Raw genomic sequence first — 20633 nt, forward strand, 5'->3', positions numbered from 1 at the left:
CCAAAGCTGCACTGCAAAGCCCAGCAGAATGCCTGGCTTTTCTGTAGCTCTCTACAGGATTGCTTTGACAACCAGGTAAGCCATGTTCTTTGGCTTCTCAGCTGCAAAGAATTGAATGTTCAAAAGCTAGTAATAATTAACCATACAAATCTTTATTTAAAAATTCTTTGAAAGGTTTAAAACAATTCAATTAAATACTAGGAAACATTTAAAAGTAACAAATACATTAAAATTAATTTAGTTAAATAAAAATGTAACTTACTTCTACTTGCCCTTCTCCTTTGCAAGCTGTTCTTCTCTATTCAAATGAATAGACTTGATGTCTTGTTGCAGGAATAATGGGCAAATTTCTTAGTGTAAGCGCTAGAAAATATTCAGAAGTTTGCAATTTCTGTTAGACTTCATGACATTTCTGTTGTCAAACTGTTATCAGGAAATCCCTGGTAGTCAGCTGCGAACTGCATGGAGTCCTGAACTTCGACACAGTTATGGTTCTGTGTGGAAATGCCGGCATTTCTGCAGATTAGGACTGAATCTCATTGAGCCTTATAAAATCGAAAAGGATGGGATGACAGTGCATCCTTGAGGGCTCTCTGATCTATCTCTGTTTCTATTTCTTGATTGCATGTTCTTCCTAGCCTTCTTGATTTACTATATTTCTGAGATGGAACCGTCTGAAATTTTTGAGACTATGTTCTATATATCCATTCCAACTCACTATGATATATCAAAATATATTAGAAACATGCATATTTATTTCTCAGGTTATCTTGTATGACTTTAGATGTATTCCTCTTGTCATCCACTGCAGATTTGAACAAATAGTCTAATCAGATTGTGTAAATTCTTTCCACATTTCCTTGAAGTTACTCTTTTCAAACTGATGTACTTCAGATTTTTAACTTCCTTTAACATAGTGAAAAGAGTTCAAACTGTGTCTTCCAAGCTACTTGCTTGATACAGAGTTTTGTTTCATAATTGATACCCTCATTACAAGGTGACCTTGTCAAGTCTGAGTCAGTTTTCTGAAAACTTAATTCTCTGTGGAAAGCAGAGTAAGTATTCTGGCAACTAACCCATGAACTCTGTCACTTCAAGAGGAATTAGTTAGTAATTGCTGTACTAATTGAGGAATGACTGTATAATACTTTAATACATATTAATTATTTCTCTACAGGGTCCTCGTGGCCCTCCAGGCCTACCTGGTCTACCTGGAAAAAGAGGACCTCGGGTAAGTGCCTTTCTTTGCTCTTAATCTTTACACGCCAAAATAATATAATTAATATTATTGAGTATCAACCATTTTCAAGAGCACAACACAGTGATTACAACCATTTAATATCAGCATCGTTATTCTATTAAAAAAAACTTTCCGCAACCATTTTACTTGATTACTAAAGTGCATTTTATTTTGCATCTTTATATATTTTACCTTTTTCTCCTTGTGACCTATCTGAGCTCATCTTGTCTATGATAGGCTTCTCTTGCTCTTTTTGATCCTAATTTCACTGAACTTGTAACTCACCGAAGCATCTGACTTTCCTTACTGCCTGCTTTGCTAGCTGATATTGTTGGTTTTCTTTTCTGTACCTCTCTCCTTCAAAGTTGCCATCATCATTCTCCCTTTAAAAAGAAGCACTTGAGCCCTTTGTCCTTGCAAACTACACCTCCCTTCCTTTTCCATTGTCATTTAGCCCAGAATTCTGTGCATGAATGTCTCAGGTTTCCATAGTTGCCATAGTACCAAAAAAAATTCTTATCAACGTTGCTAACAATATGCTATGTGACAACGTTGACCATTACATCCTCTTGCAATGCCTTACCTGTGCTATCCAAGTGGATAGGATTACAGACCTCCTGATTTCATTCTTTCTACCCAGTCATAGTAAACTTGAAATGTTTTTTCTTCTGACTCCTCACTATAACATCTGGCCTTCCTAAAGTGTCTTTGGGCAAATTTAATTTCCAATCTATATGTTATTCCTTGGTAACACCATTCAAAAACACAGCATCAGATTTCACATGAACACTGACGACTCGCAGTTCTGCTTGAGCACCAATGTCCCTAAGTCAATGGCCTGCTTGTCTGATATCCAGAACTGGATGGACAGAAATCTTCTCTGAGAAAATGATGGGAAGATTAGATATAACATCTTTGGATGTGCTATAACTGTTGTGCCCTAGCCACCCAGCCCCTCCCTCTTCCTGGCAATTGTCTAAAAGTGAATCAGAGTTTCCTGAACCTTGATGTTTGGTATCTTGTCTGACCTCAAGATGACCTTCAGATGACATAGCTGTGCTACTAGTAAGACTATCTATTCAATCTGATGAAGGGTCCAGGACCTGAAACATTAACCATTTCTCTTTCCACAGATTCTGTCTGACTTGCTGAGTGTTTCCAGCATTTTCTATTTTTATTTCAGATTTCCAGCACCTGCAGTTTTTAAAAATATTTTCACTACCTATTTCAGTCTGTGATACATTGCCTGACTGAGTCCTTTTCTCAGCTCATCTCCGCTGAAATCCTTGTGCATGTCTTTGTTACTTTTGGTCATGGCTTATTTTGTTCTACTCTTTATAAACATAAGGGCATTTAAATTTCTGCTGCTCATGTCCTGTTTGTGGTTTGTGTTCACTCATTTATCCTGTGTTACATGGTCTGCATTGGTTTTTGATTAATCGACATCTTAAATTTAAAATTCTAATCCTTGTTTACAAGCCCCTCGGTGGCCTTACCCCTACCTACTCTTTATAACCACCAGCAGTTCTATACTACCTCAATACATCTTATCTCCAGATCTGGTCTCTTGCTTATCCTTAATTTTTTAGTTGCTTCACTTTTGTATCTGATATGTGTCTTCAGCTGCCATAGTTCCAAGCTCTAGAATTTCTTCTCTTTATCTCTTCCCTCCTCTACATCTTCCACGTGACATAATCTAGCTTTTTGATCCATTTTATGGTTATCTATACCAATATCTCCACACATGGCTTAGTATCAAATTTGATTTAGTAACTATCAGGAGAAGTGCTTCGGGTATATTGCCATATCAAAGACGATGTTACAATCCAAGTTGATGTTGCTATTTTGTCTGGAGTTTATGTTCATGATTGTTAACTAATCAAATATCAATGAGCCTATAATGAATAAGGAGGTGAACAAAATGTTTATAATACCAAGACAACATCTGTGACTGACCTTATTTGTGAGTTCACCTATTATTGTAATTATCCTTTTAAGTGTAAATGCCACTTTTTGTCATTGATTATCAGTGAAGGGAAACTAGTAGGGTGCCCACAGGATCAGTGTTTGGGCTTCAACTATTTACAGTCTGCATTAATTGGTATTGGTTTATTATTGTCACTTGTACCGAGGCGCAGTGAAAAACTTGCCTTGCATACCGATCGTACAGGACAATCACATTGCAGTTACATTGAGTTAGTACAGAGTGCATTGAGGTAATACAAGTAAAAACAATAACAGTACAGAGTAAAGTGTCACAGCTACAGAGAAAGTGCAGTGCAATAAGGTGCATGGTCACAATAAGGTAGATCGTGAGGTCAGAGACCATCTCATCGTATAAAGGAACCATTCAATAGTCTTATCACAGTGGGGTAGAAGCTTGTCCTTAAGTCTGGTGGTATGTGCCCTCAGGTTCTTGTATCTTTTACCTGATGGAAGAGGAGCGAAGAGAGAATGACCCGGGTGGGTGGGGTCTTTGATTATGCTGGCTGCTTCACCAAGACAATGGGAGGTAAAGATAGAGTCCAAGGAGGGGAGGCTGGTGTCTGTGATGCGCTGGGCTGTGTTCACAACTCTTTGCAGTTTCTTGCGGTCCTGGGCAGAGCAGTTGCTTGTACCAAGCCGTGATGCATCCGGAAAGGATGCTTTCAATGGTGCATCGATAAAAGTTGGTGAATGTCAAAGGGGACAAACTGAATTTCTTTAGCCTCCTGAGGAAGTAGTGGACTGCACTATAGCTAAATTTGCTCATGATACAAAGATAGGTGGAAAAGCAGGTTCTGAGTTTGCAAAGAGCCTGATAGGGATATAGATAGGTTATGTAAGTTGGCAAGAAATTGGCAGATGGAATATACTGTGGGAAATATGAGGTTATTTTCTTTGGAATGAAAAAGAAAATTATTATTCAAATGGAGTGTGGTACTGAGGGATCTGGGAGTCCTAGTGTATAAGCTAAAGGTACAGCAAGGAAGGTTAAGAGAATATTGTCCTTTATTGCAAAGGCTATAAGAGTGTAAAAGTTGGTAAGTTATGATGCCTCTTTACAGGGAGTTGGCGAGACTGCACCTGGAGTGTTGCATGCAAATTTGGTCTCTTATCTAAGGAAGGACATATTTGCATTGGAGGCAGTGCAGAAAACATTCACTATGTTAATACTTGGCATAAAGGGATTGAGCAGGTTGGGCCTTTACTCATTGGAGTTTAGATGAATGAGAAGTGATCTTATTTAAACATGTAAATTTATGAGGATAATGACAAGGTGGATGCTGAGAGAATGTTTCCAGTAATGGGAATATCTAGAACTAGGGAGCATAGTTTCAGAATAAAGGGTCACCAATTTAACATGGAGAGGAGAAGGAATCTCTTCTCTAGCGAGTTGTGATTCTGGAGTTCTCTATCTCAGAGAGCTGTGGACATGGAGTCATTGAATACATTTAAGGCAGAGATTGACAGACATCTGAACAAGGAAGTTGGAGAGAGAGTGGGAAAGTGAAATTGAGACCAAGACTAGATGATCAGGGGTAAGGAATTGATTGGCCATTCCCGCTCCTGTTTCTTATGTTATCGTGTAGTTGTGTTAGGCACCATTTTTATGAGGTCAGACTTGGGTCATGGGCTTATGGCAGTAGTACTTGTGGCACAAACAGTGAATGAGGAGAGGGAAAAAACAACCAGATATACCTGATCATGGCCAGCAGGAACACTGTAGCCCTGGCTTCACCTGAACATAAAAAAATTAGTCTTACCATTTTTTGCAGCAGTTACTGGCGAGGCCATGTTCTACATCTAGAAAATGAATGGAATAAGCCTAATGCATGTTAAATTCAGGGTAATCCAATTTCCCTGAGGAGTAGCCAAATACTTTCCTTGAGTGCAGTGTCTTTTTAAATATCCTTACTGTATTTTCTTGCCCAGAATTTGCCCTCTAACATATTCCATGGCCTGACACCAGTGTATTGTGCTGCAGGTTGTATCAGTAACTGTAATCTAGATACTAATAAAAAAGATGATGATATAGGCTCCAGAACATGGAAATCCTATTGCATTTGCATGCTATATCAGCTTATTTATTTTCTTTAATCTTGCAAAATGGTTGCTGTCATTTGAAAATTATTTGAAACTGATGTGTTTTATATATATCTGACTTGGGTATATCACAGGAGAATAAATGTTAGAACCATACTTTCCTCTTCAAAGTTTCATTATTGAAATATCTAAAAATCTATCAATCTCTTTCTTGAACATGGTTGTCCAGATGCCATATGGCCAAAGCCTTGTATAGCAACATGATTTTCTAACCTTTCAAATAAATTCCATTTGCCTTTTTATTATTTTTATACCAATTTATGTTGTTGTATTCTAATCTATGTACATGTACCCCTAAGTTTCTTTACTTCTCCAATTTCTAGTCTTTCACCACCTAGTAGCATTTGGATTTTTTTTTTAAATTAATGAGTAGATAATTTGACATTTGCCCATATTGAAATCCATTTAACATAATTTAGTCTTAAGAAACTCATGTAATTTTATGTTCCCATTTAGGATTACCCCATCTTTGTGCAACAAGCAAACTTGGAAGCATGACTCTCTCTCAATGCCTTAATAATTAGTAACTTATTAATTATAATTAATAACTGTGTACCCAGTCTGCAGATTCATGTGGGAATGCCAGTAATCACATGCTGCCATTTAGAATACCTAGCTGTTATCCCCAACTCTGACTTCAGGTGCTCAGCCTATCTGCTAAACATGTCAATAATTTGGCCTCACTTCCAAGAACTTCAACGTCTCTCTGCGACTGTGATATATTTTTGTCAGATATCTGTTGGATCTATTACGTATCTTTGCAAAGGTATTGTGATGATATATATTTATTAGAAGGTACAATACCTTGTGTCAAGTTCCTCGTTACTGGCTGTCAGCTTCTGGGTTGGCTGAGATTTTCTGCAGGGCTAAACTTACAAGAGAACCAGCATGTACATTATCAACTATGTTGTATCTCATTTCATATTTATCAATTTCCTTGGATGTTTGTTTATGCCAAATGCAACAGGTAAAGCTGACTTAACATTAAGATGAGTTTTCAATTACACATAGTGTAAACAAAAACTGTTAATCCAGTATGTTTAGGACTTTGGTGGTGTCAGATGGACAGATTTTCTGGACTATCAGATGTTGTTGTATTAATACACCAACACACCTTCAATACATTTTTAATGATATTACTAGTACAATCATAAGTTCTCCAGTGAACTTAGTAAGTTTAAAGGGAGCATGTGGAAACAAGGGCCTGGTGAGTTTCAAAGGAGTCCGAGAAACAAACCCAGATGAATTTCAAGGGAGCATGGAAACTGAGGCTCCAGTGAGTGACAGGAAACAAGGTCTCAGTGAATGAAAGGGAGCCACGGAATCAGGGCCCCAGTGAGTGGGAAGGGACCATGGGAAACCTGATCCCAGTGGGTTGGAAGAGAGTGCTGGAATTTGGGACCCAGTGAGTGATAGAAAGTGCAGGAACCTAGGACAGAGTGCACAGGAACCAAGGCCCTGGTGAGTGGGAAGGAGCATGGAAACGGGGGGTCCTAGTGAGTGAAAGGGAGCATGAGAACTGAGGCCCTGCTGAGTGAAAAGGAGTGCAGCAACTGAGGCCCTGGTGTGTGGAAAAGAGCAGAGGAACTGGAGCCCCTGTATATTAATGGGAGATTGGAAATCAGCAGCTGGAGAGTCAGAAGCCAGACCATCGCAATTTCTGAATAGTGAATTATCAGTGAATTAGTGAATTATCAGAGTTTTGTTGCAATACCAAATCTGTTTGTTTGATCTTTTTGATTATTGCTTTTTATAGCTCACTTAATTCCTACTGCTACTGAAAGCATTATCTTGAGAATAGATTTCTCAAACATATTCTGTGCTGGATTCTTTACCTCTGTGCTATAAATCTTCAACTATTTGCAAATTCTACACCCTTTATCTTCCTGATTACAAAGACTTATGCAGGAAAAACTCCACAATTAAGGTATACTAGATCCTGTTTAATAAGCATGCTAATCTCCTCTCTCATTGAAATCTGTCCATCATTTCATTCCATTCTATTTGGGCAATCTTAACCAACACATGGCAGCTTACACTCTTCATTCATTTGATGTTGAATCAGAGTTTACTGCACACTTTATATTTTCAACTGTTAAGACCTCCCCTTGGAATGCTGTCAAGACCGTTTTTAGCATTATTGTTCCTAAAGCTGTAAATTGTTCGTGCTTTCCATCTCCTGACCCTTAGGTCCGATACATTCCTCTTTGTTCTTCACCCAGCCCTTGCAAAACTCATACGGATGTTCATCTTTAAGAGATGTGTTACATAAAGGTGCATTGTTATGAGAAGCACTACTGTAATCCAAAAATATTGGCTGGAAAATTACCTAGTTTAAACTGTGGTCATTATTTAGTTTTGAGGATTCGGAGTGGAAAATGTAAGTAATTGCCAAAAAATGCTTCTTATTCATTTCCAGTAAAAAAAACCTGATACTTATTTTCCACTCGTACTGTAATGTGGGAAATTGAGCAGCTCCAAAGTGGCTGAAATCTGGTTTTCCAACGTGAAACCATCATTATGATCTCAAATTAAAGAATGGCAAAGTAAATGCTTCCGGGACTGTATTTTTCTACTTCAGCATATGAAGGATCCTGTTGCAGGTAGTTTCAGATTTTCAAGAGTACATTCCAGGATTCATTACAAACTCACATAATTTGTCTCTCTGTCTTGTTGCCTAATGATATTTGGATTTGTACTTTTCTTTTTAACTCAAGAATTAGAAAACCAAAAGAAGGTTATACCATTTCTGTTGCAATATTCATCAGAGTTATTGATTAATAGGCACAACTGATGTGTTTAGTTTGCTTGCTGAGTCAAACGTTAAAACACTAAAATGGGTACCTAAAACATAAAACTCTAAAAGCAGAAAATGCTGGAATTACTCATTAGGTCATGTAATATTAGTGGAGAGGAGTTTACATTTCAGTTCAATGACCTTTCATCAGAACAACTATAAATTCTGTACATACACATCCCTAAAACATTTTTTACAACTCAGGACTAATGTTGATCCACAAAGTGGAAAAAATAAAGTGAATTAAGATCATCCATCATTTTTTTTGCCAAAGAAATTCCAACAAGTGTGAAGACAATGTCAAAACTTTCCTCTAGGATTCTTTGATATTCTGGAGGGGGAGGTGCAAGGTGGTGTCCAAAGGGGTTTCAGGAGATTGTGTTTCAGGTTTGGAGGTTTGAAGGTCTTAGGAATACAAAGAATCCTTGAACCTTTTCCTCTCTCCATCTGGTAAATCTATTCTGGTGTCAGAACTCAGAATAGTGTGTCTGTTTTTGGAGTTTGGTATAGGGTATGTGAGTGATGTGGCATGGCCAACGGAGCTCCTGAAATATGAAAATTGGTTCACATTTTAAAGGGTTATGTCATGATCTTTTATTATCAGAGGGCAGTAATGTGCGGCAGAGGTGGGTTGGCAGAGGAACTTTGTCTTGAGGATGTTGAATGTGTGCTTCAGTGAAGAAGGTAATGCACTTGCTCAGAGGCTGAGCTTCAAGTCAGCAAGTGCATGGTTTACATACAACAGCTCGATAATTGAAATTGCTGTGACCTTGTTTCTAGAGTGTAGATGCTGTCAGTTGAAAAGTCCTGAAGATCAGCTCCACTCTTGTGGGAATTTTTTTATTTGTTATTTGACATTTTGGCAAGGAAGATTCTAAGAAGTGTTGGGGAATTGACAGAGCCTTGTTTGAAACTGGTCTTCATTAAGATTGGCTCTGTTGTAGACCATTGATTAGGATCATGTCTTGCATGCCATCATAAAGTGAACATAAAATAGTGACAAATTTCTGTAGGGACCCTAATTTGAAGAAGGTGTTCAACAGACTCTTGATTGATGGAGTCAAGTGCTTTAGTGAGGTCAGGAAGATCATGATGGTGGTTCGTGCTGCTCTCTACATTTTTCTTGGAGTTTTTTTGCATTGAAGATCTTGTCCATTGTGTCTCAGGTAGATGGAATTAGACATCTACTTGTTATTATTTTTTCGAGGAACAACTCATTTACCAATCATAACAGCATTACAGTGTCCTTTTTCTCTGTGTCGTCCTGTTAATTTTTTTCTTTCACTTCTTTATTTCTCTTTCTGCATCTAATTAATCCTTTTTCCATTTCTGTCATTCATTGTTGTTTTCTCTATCATACATTTAATTGATTAAAGAGTTACAACATTTGGAATGATATCCATGTCATCTCAGATGCAACTATGATATTAATGTATTGCTATAAATCACATTTCCAGTATTAGCATAGTGTGATCTTGAAGGTTGAAACAAAAATCTAAATCTTGCACTCATCATGACATGCAACATTACAGCAATTTTGGAATCTGTATTATGAAATGGTAGCTCAATGTCAGGGATCTGTATTCAGTGAGGATAGAAGAGACAGCAGATGCTGGAATCTAGAACAAAACAGAATGCTGGAAGAACTCAGTGGGCCATTCAGCATCTGTGGAGGCAAAAGATGTGACCACCAGTCATATCTTTCCCTGTTCCCCCATTTCTGCTTTCTGCAGGGCCCACTCTGTTTGGGACTCTCTGATCCATTCATCCCACTTCACCCCACTGCTCCCTGTCCCCTGGCACATGCAACTGAAGGAGGTGTAACATCTGTCCCTTCACCTCCCCCCTCACCACCATCCAGGGACCTAAAGAGCCCTTCCAGGTGAGGCAGAGGTTCACCTGCATCTCTTCCAATCTGGTCTACTGCATTTGGTGCTCATGAGGTAGCCTCCTCCACATCGATGAAACCAAGCATCAACTAGGTGACCGTTTTGCACAACACCTATGCACTGTCTATGATGACCATCTCGAGCTTCCGTTACACATCATTTTTTTCCCACTTCCCACTCTCCTTCTCACTTTCACACTGATCTGTTTGCCCTTGGCTGCCTTCATTGCTACAGAGAGGCCAAATGCAAATTGGAAGAGCAACACCTCATCTTAATGGTCTAATGGTCCTAACCCAGTGGTATAAATATTAAATTTTCTAATTTCAGGTAACACACAGACACACACACACAGTTTTCATCTCCAGTTGCTTACGCCTCCCTGGTTCCATCTGCCTCTATCCCACCCCCTTCATATTGCTTTATACAGGCAATCTCTGCTGTATTCTTCTGTATTCAGTTTTGGCTTTAATAGTTCACAAACGAATATAAGAAAATAAAAAGCAAATACATATGTGAATAGATATTAGCTAATTAAGAAATCTAATAGTCAGCTGACAAAAGAAACTGAGCTTGAATCTGAATTATGACAGATTCCATTGTTCAATTTTTCCTATACTTTCCCGAACGAGAATCATTTCAAAGCTTTTAAATCCTTTAGAAGAACCTTAATAAAACACAAACTAACAGTTTAGTGCACCACATAACAATCACCCAAGGCAAACAAAAGTTTCCAATTACTAAATAAGTTCTAAGACACTATCGTGAAGTTTCCAAGCCTTTTATGGAAACAACAATTAATGGAAGAAGGCCACACTAAAATAAATATAGCTATGTTGCAGTTTTTCAATTATCAAGGAGCCTGCACATATATCTGTCTCTACAGGCTTATGTCAAATATCACGACGTTCAGAAAAAATACAGGTAGTGGATCTTAGGTCTAATGAGCAAAGGCAGATGGAGTTGGTTAAGATGTGGATTGCCCAATATCTCAATCAATGATGAATAGATCCAAGGTTTCTGACTGACATTCCCATGTGAATTGGATTGCATTAGATTCATATTACAGCAGATTTAGATAATGTCTTTGCCAGCAATAACAAGAGAAATGTGAGTTGTAGAGTAACTACCTAATGGAATTATTTGCCATATTTGCCATTGGAACTTTATTTTGAAAAGCTTGAAGCAATCTGTATGACCATGACCAGGCAATGGTTAACATTTTAAAGAAATAACGCATAAGTTACAAATAAAAATCCTTTAAGACACAAAACTCAATAGGCAGAGAAGGGAAATAAAGATGGTGTTAAATTCAAGGAAGAGACATATTGTAGTAGGTCTGAGCACTGGGAACATTTTAGAACTCAGCCAAGAACCAAGAAATTGATAAAGATAGAATATTGTGGTGCTATACATAAAAACAAAACTAAAGTTTTTATAGCTGCTTAGAAAGCACAAGACTAGCAAGAATGGGCCACCTGCAGACAGAAGCAAGAGAATTCATAGGGAAGAGGAATGAAACAATTACTTTTCCATCTGTCTTCACAGAAAAGACAGACAATACCTGCCAAAAATAGTACTAAAGAAATAGGTGAGTTTGAAAGCTGCTGTCCCGCTTACTCAACGATTTACAAACCAGAGTTTTGAAAGATGTGGCTTTTAGAGATAGTAGATGGCCTGGTTATCATCATCCAAAGTCTTATGGATTCTGAAATTGATCTTGTGGTTAGGAGTATAGCAAATGCGACTCCACTATTTAAAAGAATGAGGGCGACAGCAAGCAGGACTGTTAGCCTAACATCCAGTGGTAGGAAGATTGCTGGAATCTATATTGAAAGATATAATGACAGAAGACCTTGAAAGAATAACAAAATTGAGCAGAGACAACACAAATTTATGAAATGAAATAATTGTGATTATAGAGGAGGATATAAAAAGGCTTCAAGGGGATAGGGAACAAGCACATAGAATATTACAGCACAGTACAGGCCTTTCGGCCTATGATGTTGTGCCGACATCTTATCCTGCTCTAAGATCTATCCTAACCTTCCATCCCACATAGCCCTCCATTTCGCTATCATTCAATGTATCTATCTAAGAGTCTCTTAAATGTCCCCTAATGTATCTGCTCCCACAACCTCTGCTGGCAGTGCATTCCACACACCCACCACTCTCCGTGTAAGAAAAAACTTACCCCTGACGTGCCGCCTTATATCTTCTCCCAATCACCTTAAAATTATGCCCCCCTCGTGTTAGCTATTCTCGCCCTGGGAAAAAGTCTATCTGAATGTCCACTCGATCTGTGCCTCTTATCATCTGTACACCTCTATCAAGTCACCCTATCATCCTCCTCCTCTCCAAGAGGAAAAGTACTAGCTCACTCAACCTTTCCTCATAAGACATGCTCTCCAATCCAGGCAGCATCTGGTAAATCTCTTCTGCACCCTCTCTAAAGCTTCCACATCCTTCCCTAATGAGGCAACCAGAACTGAACACAATACTCCAAGTGTGGTCCAAATAGAGTTCTATGGAGCTGCAGCAACATTACCTCACAGCTCTTGAATTCAATACCCCAACTAATGAAGGCCAACACACCATACACCTTCTTAACAACCCTATCGACCTGCGTGGCAGGCTTGAGGGATCTATGGACGGGGTATCCCAAGATCCCTCTATTTCTCCACACTGCTAAGAGTCCTACCATTAACCTTGTATTCTGCCTTCAAATTCGATCCTCCCGAAGTGCTATCACTTCACACTTTTCTGGGTTGAACTCCATCTGCCACTTCTCAGCCCAGGTCTGCATTCTATCAATATCTTGTTGTAATCTATAGCAACCTTTTACACTATCCACAACACCACCAACCTTTGTATCATCTGCAAACTTACTAACCCACCCTTCCACATCCTCATCCAAGTCATTTATAAAAAATCACAAAGAGCAGGAGTCCCAGAACAGATCCCTGTGGAACACCACTGGTCACTGACCTCCAGTCAGAATATGCTCCATCTTCCACCATCCTCTGTCTTCTATGAGCGAGCCAATTCTGAATCCGCACAACCAACCTTCCCTGGATTCCATGCCTCCTAACTTTCTGAATAAGCCTTCCATGAGGAAGCTTATCAAATGCCTTACTAAAATCCATGTACACCACATCCACTGCTCTACCTTCATCAATGTGCTTTGTCACATCTCAAAGAATTCAATCAGGCTCGTGAGGCACGACCTGCCCCTCACAAAGTCATGCTGACTGTCCCTAATCAGCCTATGCTTCTCCAAATGCCCATAAATCCTGTCTCTAAGAATCTTCTCCAGTAATTTGCCCACCACTGAAGTAAGACTCACTGGTCTTTAATTTCCCAGGGTTATCCCTACTCCCTTTCTTAAACAAAGGAACAACATTTGCCACCTTCCAATCATCTGGCACTACTCCTGTGGCCAGTGAGGATGCAAAGATCATCACCAAAGCCACAGCAATCTCTTCCCTTACTTCCCATAACAACCTTGGATATACCCCATCCGGCCCTGGTGTCTTATCTATCCTAATGTTTTTCAAAAGTTCCAGCACATCCTCTTTCCTCACGTCGACATGCCCTAGCATATCAGTCTGTCGTACACCATCCTCACAATCGTCAAGGTCTCTCTCACTGGTTAAGTGATTAGCTGAGAATGTGGCAGATAGAATGTAATGTGGAAATATGTGAGGACATCCACTTTGAATCACAATACCAGAAAAGAAAGTATTTGTTAAATGGTGACAGATTGGGTTGGGTTGGTGTTCAAAGGGACTTAGTGTGATTGTACACAAGTCACCAAGGGCCAACACGTATGCGCAGCAATCATTTAAGAAGGCAAATAGTTTTTATTATGAGAGGATTTGAATACAGTAGTTAGGAAGTTTTATTGCAATTGTATGCAGCCTTGATGAGACTGCACCTGGGGTATTATGTGCAGTTTTGGTCTCTTTACCTAAAAAAGCATGTACTTTCCATTGAGGTAGTGCAATGAAGATTCACTAGACTAGTTCCAAGGGAGGAGGGTTTGCTCTATGAGGAGTGATTTAGTAGATTTGGACTATATTCTCTAAATTTTAGAAGAATGAAAGGAAATCTCATTGAAACATACAAAATTCTTAAAGGGCTTGATAGGCTAGATGCAAGGAAGATATTCCCACTGACTGAGGAGTAGAGGAACTGGGGCATAGTTTCAGAATAAGTGCTAGGCTGTATACAACGGAGCTGAAGAGAAATTTCTTACATCAGAGTATGGTAATCCTCTGGAATGCTTTGCCTCAGAGGCTGTAGAGGCACTGTCATTGTGTTCATTCAAAGAGAGATCAATAGATTTTTGGGATTAAATGAATCATGGGTATCAGGATAATGCTGGAAAATGGTGCTGAGGTGGAAGATCAGACATGATCTTAATGGCACAGCAGGCTCAAAGGACTGGATGGCCTATTCCTACATCTATTTCGTATGTTTTTATGTTCTAATCTTTTAGAAAAGAAAGGGCATATTTCACGATTGCTTTATCCAATGTATAAACACCTGAATAAAAAGAAAAGCTGATTTAACAGTTTGTATGAATAAATATTTAAAGGAATTGGTTTAGCTATTTATCAAATATTTAAATATTTTTACCAAGGAGAGTAGTGAATAAAAATGTTTCTTGTGTTCTCTTGGATTTTAAATTGACAAGTGGGAATAGATTAAAATGTGGAAAACTTCAGTGAACAGTAGTCTGTTGTGAACTTAGTGGTTTGGTTCAATTTCAACTGCTAGAAACAAAAAATTATATAAAAGCCTCTTTTACTAGTTGGCTGTGCTCTTGACTGAATCAGAAAGCTGTGGATTCAAGCACCACTCAAAGATTTGAGCACATAATCTCGAGCAATATTTCTGTCTAGCAGTGAGATAGTGCTACATTATTGATGACTCTATCTGTGTATGAGGCATTAAACCATGGCTTATATTTCTGTTATAGAGTCATAGTTATACAGCATGGAAACAGGCTCTTTGGCCCGTCCATGCCTACCTAGGTGCATACCTAATCTAGTCCCATTTACCTGCATTTGAACCATATCCCTCTCAACCTTTCCTATCCATGTACTTGTCCAAATGTCTTTTAAACATTGTAATTGTACGCAATACTGTATACCACTTTTTCTGGCAGCTTATTCCACATATCCACCACTCTCTGTGTAGAAAAACTTGCCCCTCAGGTCCTCTTTAAATCTTTCCCTCTCAGCTTAAACCTATGCCTTCTAGTTTTAGACTCCCCTACCCTGGGAAAAGAATATGACTATCTATGCCCCCACATGATTTTATAAACCTCTACAAGGTCACCTCTCGGCTTCCTATGCTCCAGGGAAACTGTTCCAACCTATCCAGTCTCTCCTCATGACTTAAGCACTCCAGCACCAGTGACATTCTTGTGAATCTTTTCTGCACCCTCTTTGCCTAATCACATCTTTCCTGCAGCATGCTATAGCATAGCATGTTCTGGTGGTTTGTATGGCTGTGAAAGGCCCCAAGTATTTTCAATTAAAGATGTGCAGAAAGTTCTTTCCACTCTCTTTCAACAGTAGATTGTTTGTTATTCCAATAACTTTATTTTGCCATGTGCAGTTTGGTTTGTATAAGTAATAATGTGTGAGCACTTGAAGAGGAATTGCCTAGAAATTTGATTGCATAAACATTGAATAAATAATGATAACATGCTCATTCTGTGAGAAATGCAGAGTTCTGGTAAAACCTCGTTGTGGTATATGCCAGCACATGTCAGACATTTGGTGTGTTAGTCACACATTAAGCAATGTCAACCATTGTTTTGGAGCATAGCAGAGGAAATATGACACATTTCTCTGATTTTTGAAAACTCATTAACCAATCATGGAAAGCTATTTTAGTGGCAGCAAAGTAACTGTTAAGTAAAGTGCTGGTCAGTCACTAGACACTTGGGTGCTGCAGGCAGTCCTGGTGTTTGGTTGAGAAATCAGGAAGCTACTGCAATTTTACACTAACTTTGTGTGAATTGCACAGCCAATTCTCTCTTTATTCTTTGTCAAGGGTGCCCCCATGGTGGTTCTGTTGGGTATGCTCCATGAGATGAAAGTACAGGTAGGCAACAGTGACGGCAGGTGTGCCCAGAGATCCTGAAAGAAGAGGGGAAGAAGGAGTTGAGTCCATAGATTCTATCTCCCTATCTCCAGGTCATAAATCCGCAACATATAATCTGCAACTGGAAGAGTTACACCACCGCCAGGTTGAAAATGAAGCACCCATAGCTTCACATAGTCTTGCAAGGATTTACACTGACTTAATAAGAATCCTAAATATTTATACTAATGTGATGATAAATCACCTATATCAGTTGAGTCAAATCATTTGCAGCACTCTTAGCTGGAAGCAGATCGTGTAAATGAATCAAATTCATACTGAGACGGTTGCTTTTAGTCAACGTGAATGTGTGCCTACCAATGTCTTCAGATGTCAGTTAAAGACTATCTAATTATTAGCATATCATCGATGTCCTGAAACCTATAGATTGTCATTGTCCAAAATGCTATCATTGCAATACCATTAATTTGTTTAGTTTGAAATCTAGAAAGCTGGTTCATAATCCCCATTCTATCCATTTAGCTGAGACTGATGAATCTTGTGCAGATTCTTATTGATAAAGCATCCATTTTATAAAGGCTGTAATAATATTGCACCCTTCTACAAACTGGGCAACCATTTAAACCAACAATAATTTTTGGCATAAAGTATGCAAAAGTAATTTAAAACTGACTCTGTATGAATATTAATTGACTTTATTTATTTTAGAATGTAATAGTAAAGATGCAGGGCAACGTGTATTTTTCTGTTTCACACTGTAGGAAAGAAGTTGTGATTTCACCATGACGTGCATTTGGATGCTGTATTGGTAGTACAAGGGAATACCAGTACAAACACAGATTTGATAAGTTAGTATTACAGTCATTATAACATAAAAAAATTCAAAGAAAATGCTGGATAGAGGGATGAAACACAGTAGATGGAAATGAACTGTTTTCATTGATTGAGGAATCCAGGAGAGGCATAGTGACAATATTAAAAAAGATTTTGGGTGAAGAGCAGGAGAAATGTTACACCAAACATTGTGAGATTGTGGAACGCACTATCAATTGGCTTTAAATGCACAGATCATTCTTTAGAAATTGGGTCACTCAGTGCCAGAGTACTGTGCAAACTGTTTAGTTAGAATTCTAACCAAGAACATCATGCCCTCCTGCCATTCCTGCTCCCACCACCCTGCCCCCCCCACCCCCCGGCAATCTGTGCTGTTTAACAGGGCTATTAGGTTCCACAAGTAGCATTTTAGATGCCTGGACTATTCTGGGTGCCCTCGGGGAAAATAAAAAGCATCTCCTGCTTCATCATTGTTTGCTCTTATTAGCTATTGTTGCAGATATAGTCTTCATCCACATTATTCAGAAAGCTAATTCCTAAAGTGTGATCTATTCTGTGGTACAGAAGGAGAGCATATAGCCCATTGGGTCCATGTCAGCTCTCAAGAAAGCAATCCCATCAGTCCCATTTGCCATCCTTGTTTCTCTGTAGGCCAGCCACTTATTCTCTCCTGTCAATTCCCCTTTGATTCTTTTGCCACTTAGCTACACGAAGGGGTAACAAAGTAGCCAATTAATCTTCTAACACTTGATATACTGTAGATGTATACCTATTCATGGCAATAGAATAAAAACATGCAAAAACCTTCTGAAATCAGAAGTTAGGACTTGTACACTTACAACAGGCCTTGCATTATGAACATAAATAGTTATTGCAGCTGCCTTAATTTTAACAGACATTGGGTGCACTGTCCTTCTATGGGATGTACATGTGAAGCCCCGCCTTCATCCTTAACCTGCCCCATTGAAGATCTCATCTGAATTCTCCATTGTAAAACTGGTTTGTTAACTCACCCTCTCAGGAGCAGGCACCTTCTTCCTCCCAGTCTGAAGACTCATTATATGGCTACCTCTATCTTCCACTGAATGTGGAATGCTGATATCAAAGCTGATGGCTGCAATATTCAGATGGATTAATAGTCCAATAGCTTCTTAACTGTCTTGCTCGGCAGTTGCACCCAGGTCAGGTGGATATTATTGGTTTTCTGAAAGGAGGAAGGCATGTTAGTCTGGTCCTGATTAAAATACCTGCATCTTACAAATCAAAGAGACCCTAGGATGATGTGGAAGTGGGATGTGAGTTGGAGAATTAGAACCAGATTCATAAAACACAGGCCTTTTGGCAAACTGCATCCACATCAACCACCAAACAGCCATTTAAGCTAATGCTACTCTCATTCAATTTTTTCCGTTAATTCCCCCATCAACTCCTCAACCATTGTCCTATTCTCTTGCCACCAATGTACACTGGACCCAATTAGCTGACTAACCAGCGTGTCTTCAGCATGTGGAAGGAAACTGGAGCACCTGGGAGAAATCCATGCAGTCATGGGGGGGGGGGGGGGGGGGGGGGGGGGGGAAATGCAAACTCTTAAAAAGACAGCCCCTGAGGTCAAGATCGAACCAAGGTCACAGGAGCCATGCAACCGTTGCCCCATCTGCTGTGCCACTGACTGTACCATCAATCTTAATAGTCTCTGTGCCATTGCTGGTCATGGGTGCTGAGGCAGCTACCTTAATGATATCCAGTTCTCCTCCATGCTATCAAGTCTAAACATGTGATAGTTTTCATCACCTGTTGCTGCTAGTGGTGGTTGCATGCCTCTTTTTTCCCTCAAGGTGGAGGAAAGCTGTTAGTGAGTTTGCTACTCCGTGCCTCTATGATGTCCCTTCTGTGGTTGAACAGCTGAAAGAGTGGAAAAGTGGGAGGTGTGGGTTTAAGTGTTAAATTAATGTTAAGTGTGTGAGGCTTTGTGGGACACACAAATGTCTTGTAAGATTTGTGATTGATGGAGTTGTCATTAGATAGTGATAGAGTTGCATAGCATGGAGCTGTGTGTGCATTTGCTGTTATTTTTACTAAAGTTTTTACTACTAAACCATTATGCTTTTTCTTGTTGCATCTGTGGTTTTGTGCTTTGCATCCTCCATCAGCTTCTTTAGTCATATCCTTTCATTATTTAATGGTTGAATCTTGAGGGGTTTCTAATTGCTGAGGTTAGAGCCCTTTCCTCTGCCTGTTCAAAGCATCAAAAAATTGTTACGTCTGCTCTTGTACCTGGTGTGCTGTGGTCTTTTAAAAATGTGCAATTGATTTCAATTGAAGTTGGATGCAATGAGCCTTTGTCCTTTTAAGAGCTGCAGCTATGACTTCAGCCAACATTAGTTACTTTCAACTAGTTTAGATTTGTGCTGCATTTTGTGACCCAGGTCTGACTTTTTTATGCTGCTGCAGAGTGCCTTGTATAAGTCAATGAATCCTTGATGACGCCCCTCCGCTTTGGGATAGGAGTACATTGGGGATGGCCCTGTCTGGCCAGTTGTATTCCATCTTGTGAAGCTACTATGTGGCTTTTTGGAGGAGGTTCTGCATAGGCCGTGTGTGGAAGTTGTCCTTTCAGCCTTTGACAACATGCTCCTCATGGTCACAGATCTAGTTGACCTGCGGAAGATGTACGAGTGCCAGCGGGTCCTTATGGGTGTGCTCTCTGCATGGGTCAATTACAAGAAATGTTCCAGACACATGGTAGGTCAGTGACAGGTGGATTCCTTGCTGGAGGAGATGAGACAGTTTTCATGCACCACACACCTCCTCTGTCTGGGAGTCCACCTGAGCCCCGGTGAGGAAACCTTGCCAGCAAACTGACAGGAGCTGGAGGTGAAAGTCTCCAACCAGCTAGGTACTGGACTGGACTGCTCCGAATGTATTCCTACAGAGGCAGAGCTGATCATAGACTAACAGGTGACTTTCATGCTGTGGTACTATTTGGTTACTTTGGTCCTGACCTTGCCTTTGCTGCTGGAGCTGGTGGTACTGCGCCTTTGCTGCAATTCTGTGTCTTCTGATTGAGCAGAACGATCTGGCACAGGTGTGTATCCAAACCCAGGTGGTGATTCTCTGGCTTTGGACCCTTCAGAGGTACCTGAGCATAGACCATCCTCCTACATGGCATGCATTAGCAATGTATTTCTTTCCACCGAGGATACTGCCTTCAAGATGTCATGCAGCTCCCACTGGCAAACATCAGCAGTGCTTTTCTTTTACCAGGACCTTTCAGAGTCTGGGATGTGGTCGCTTCCAGTCACAATGCTTCCCTGCCGGCAGAGGGAGGAGCTGCATGCAATTTGGGCTCATGGTTGAAGCCTCCAGAAGTCTCATCACAATGGGTAACGAGAGGGGTAGTGAGTATGGGGTGGTCCCAACTGTGCTGACCTCCACTCAGCCAGAATTGCTCATCAGACCCAGGCCCCAAAACCCTCCTTGGGAGCGGGTCCACATAGCATGAGCCATCTCTTGAAAAAGCCCTCCATGCTGTTCCACGCAGCTTGGAGGTGTTTCCTGTATGGGCTGCTCCTATATATTCTCCACTTCTTTGCCCTTGTCTGCCATCTGGACACACTGTGCTGGTCCATTTTGCCATCCAGCAGTGAGGGGTTTCCCCTATGGAGGT

At 39.9% G+C, this 20633-nt stretch overlaps 1 protein-coding gene across 1 annotated transcript in view; it reads left to right on the forward strand.

The window, feature by feature from the left end:
• The window catches only part of col27a1b (collagen, type XXVII, alpha 1b), a 425030-nt gene that overhangs the window by 72628 nt on the left and 331769 nt on the right, over positions 1–20633 (forward strand). Inside the window, exon 4 of the mRNA XM_052036787.1 lies at positions 1178–1231. Within this exon, the coding sequence (XP_051892747.1) occupies positions 1178–1231 (54 nt within the window). The remainder of the gene's footprint in view (positions 1–1177; positions 1232–20633) is intronic.

The sequence above is a fragment of the Pristis pectinata genome, chromosome 23, assembly GCF_009764475.1.
Source record: "Pristis pectinata isolate sPriPec2 chromosome 23, sPriPec2.1.pri, whole genome shotgun sequence".
NCBI classification, from domain to species: Eukaryota; Metazoa; Chordata; class Chondrichthyes; order Rhinopristiformes; family Pristidae; genus Pristis; species Pristis pectinata.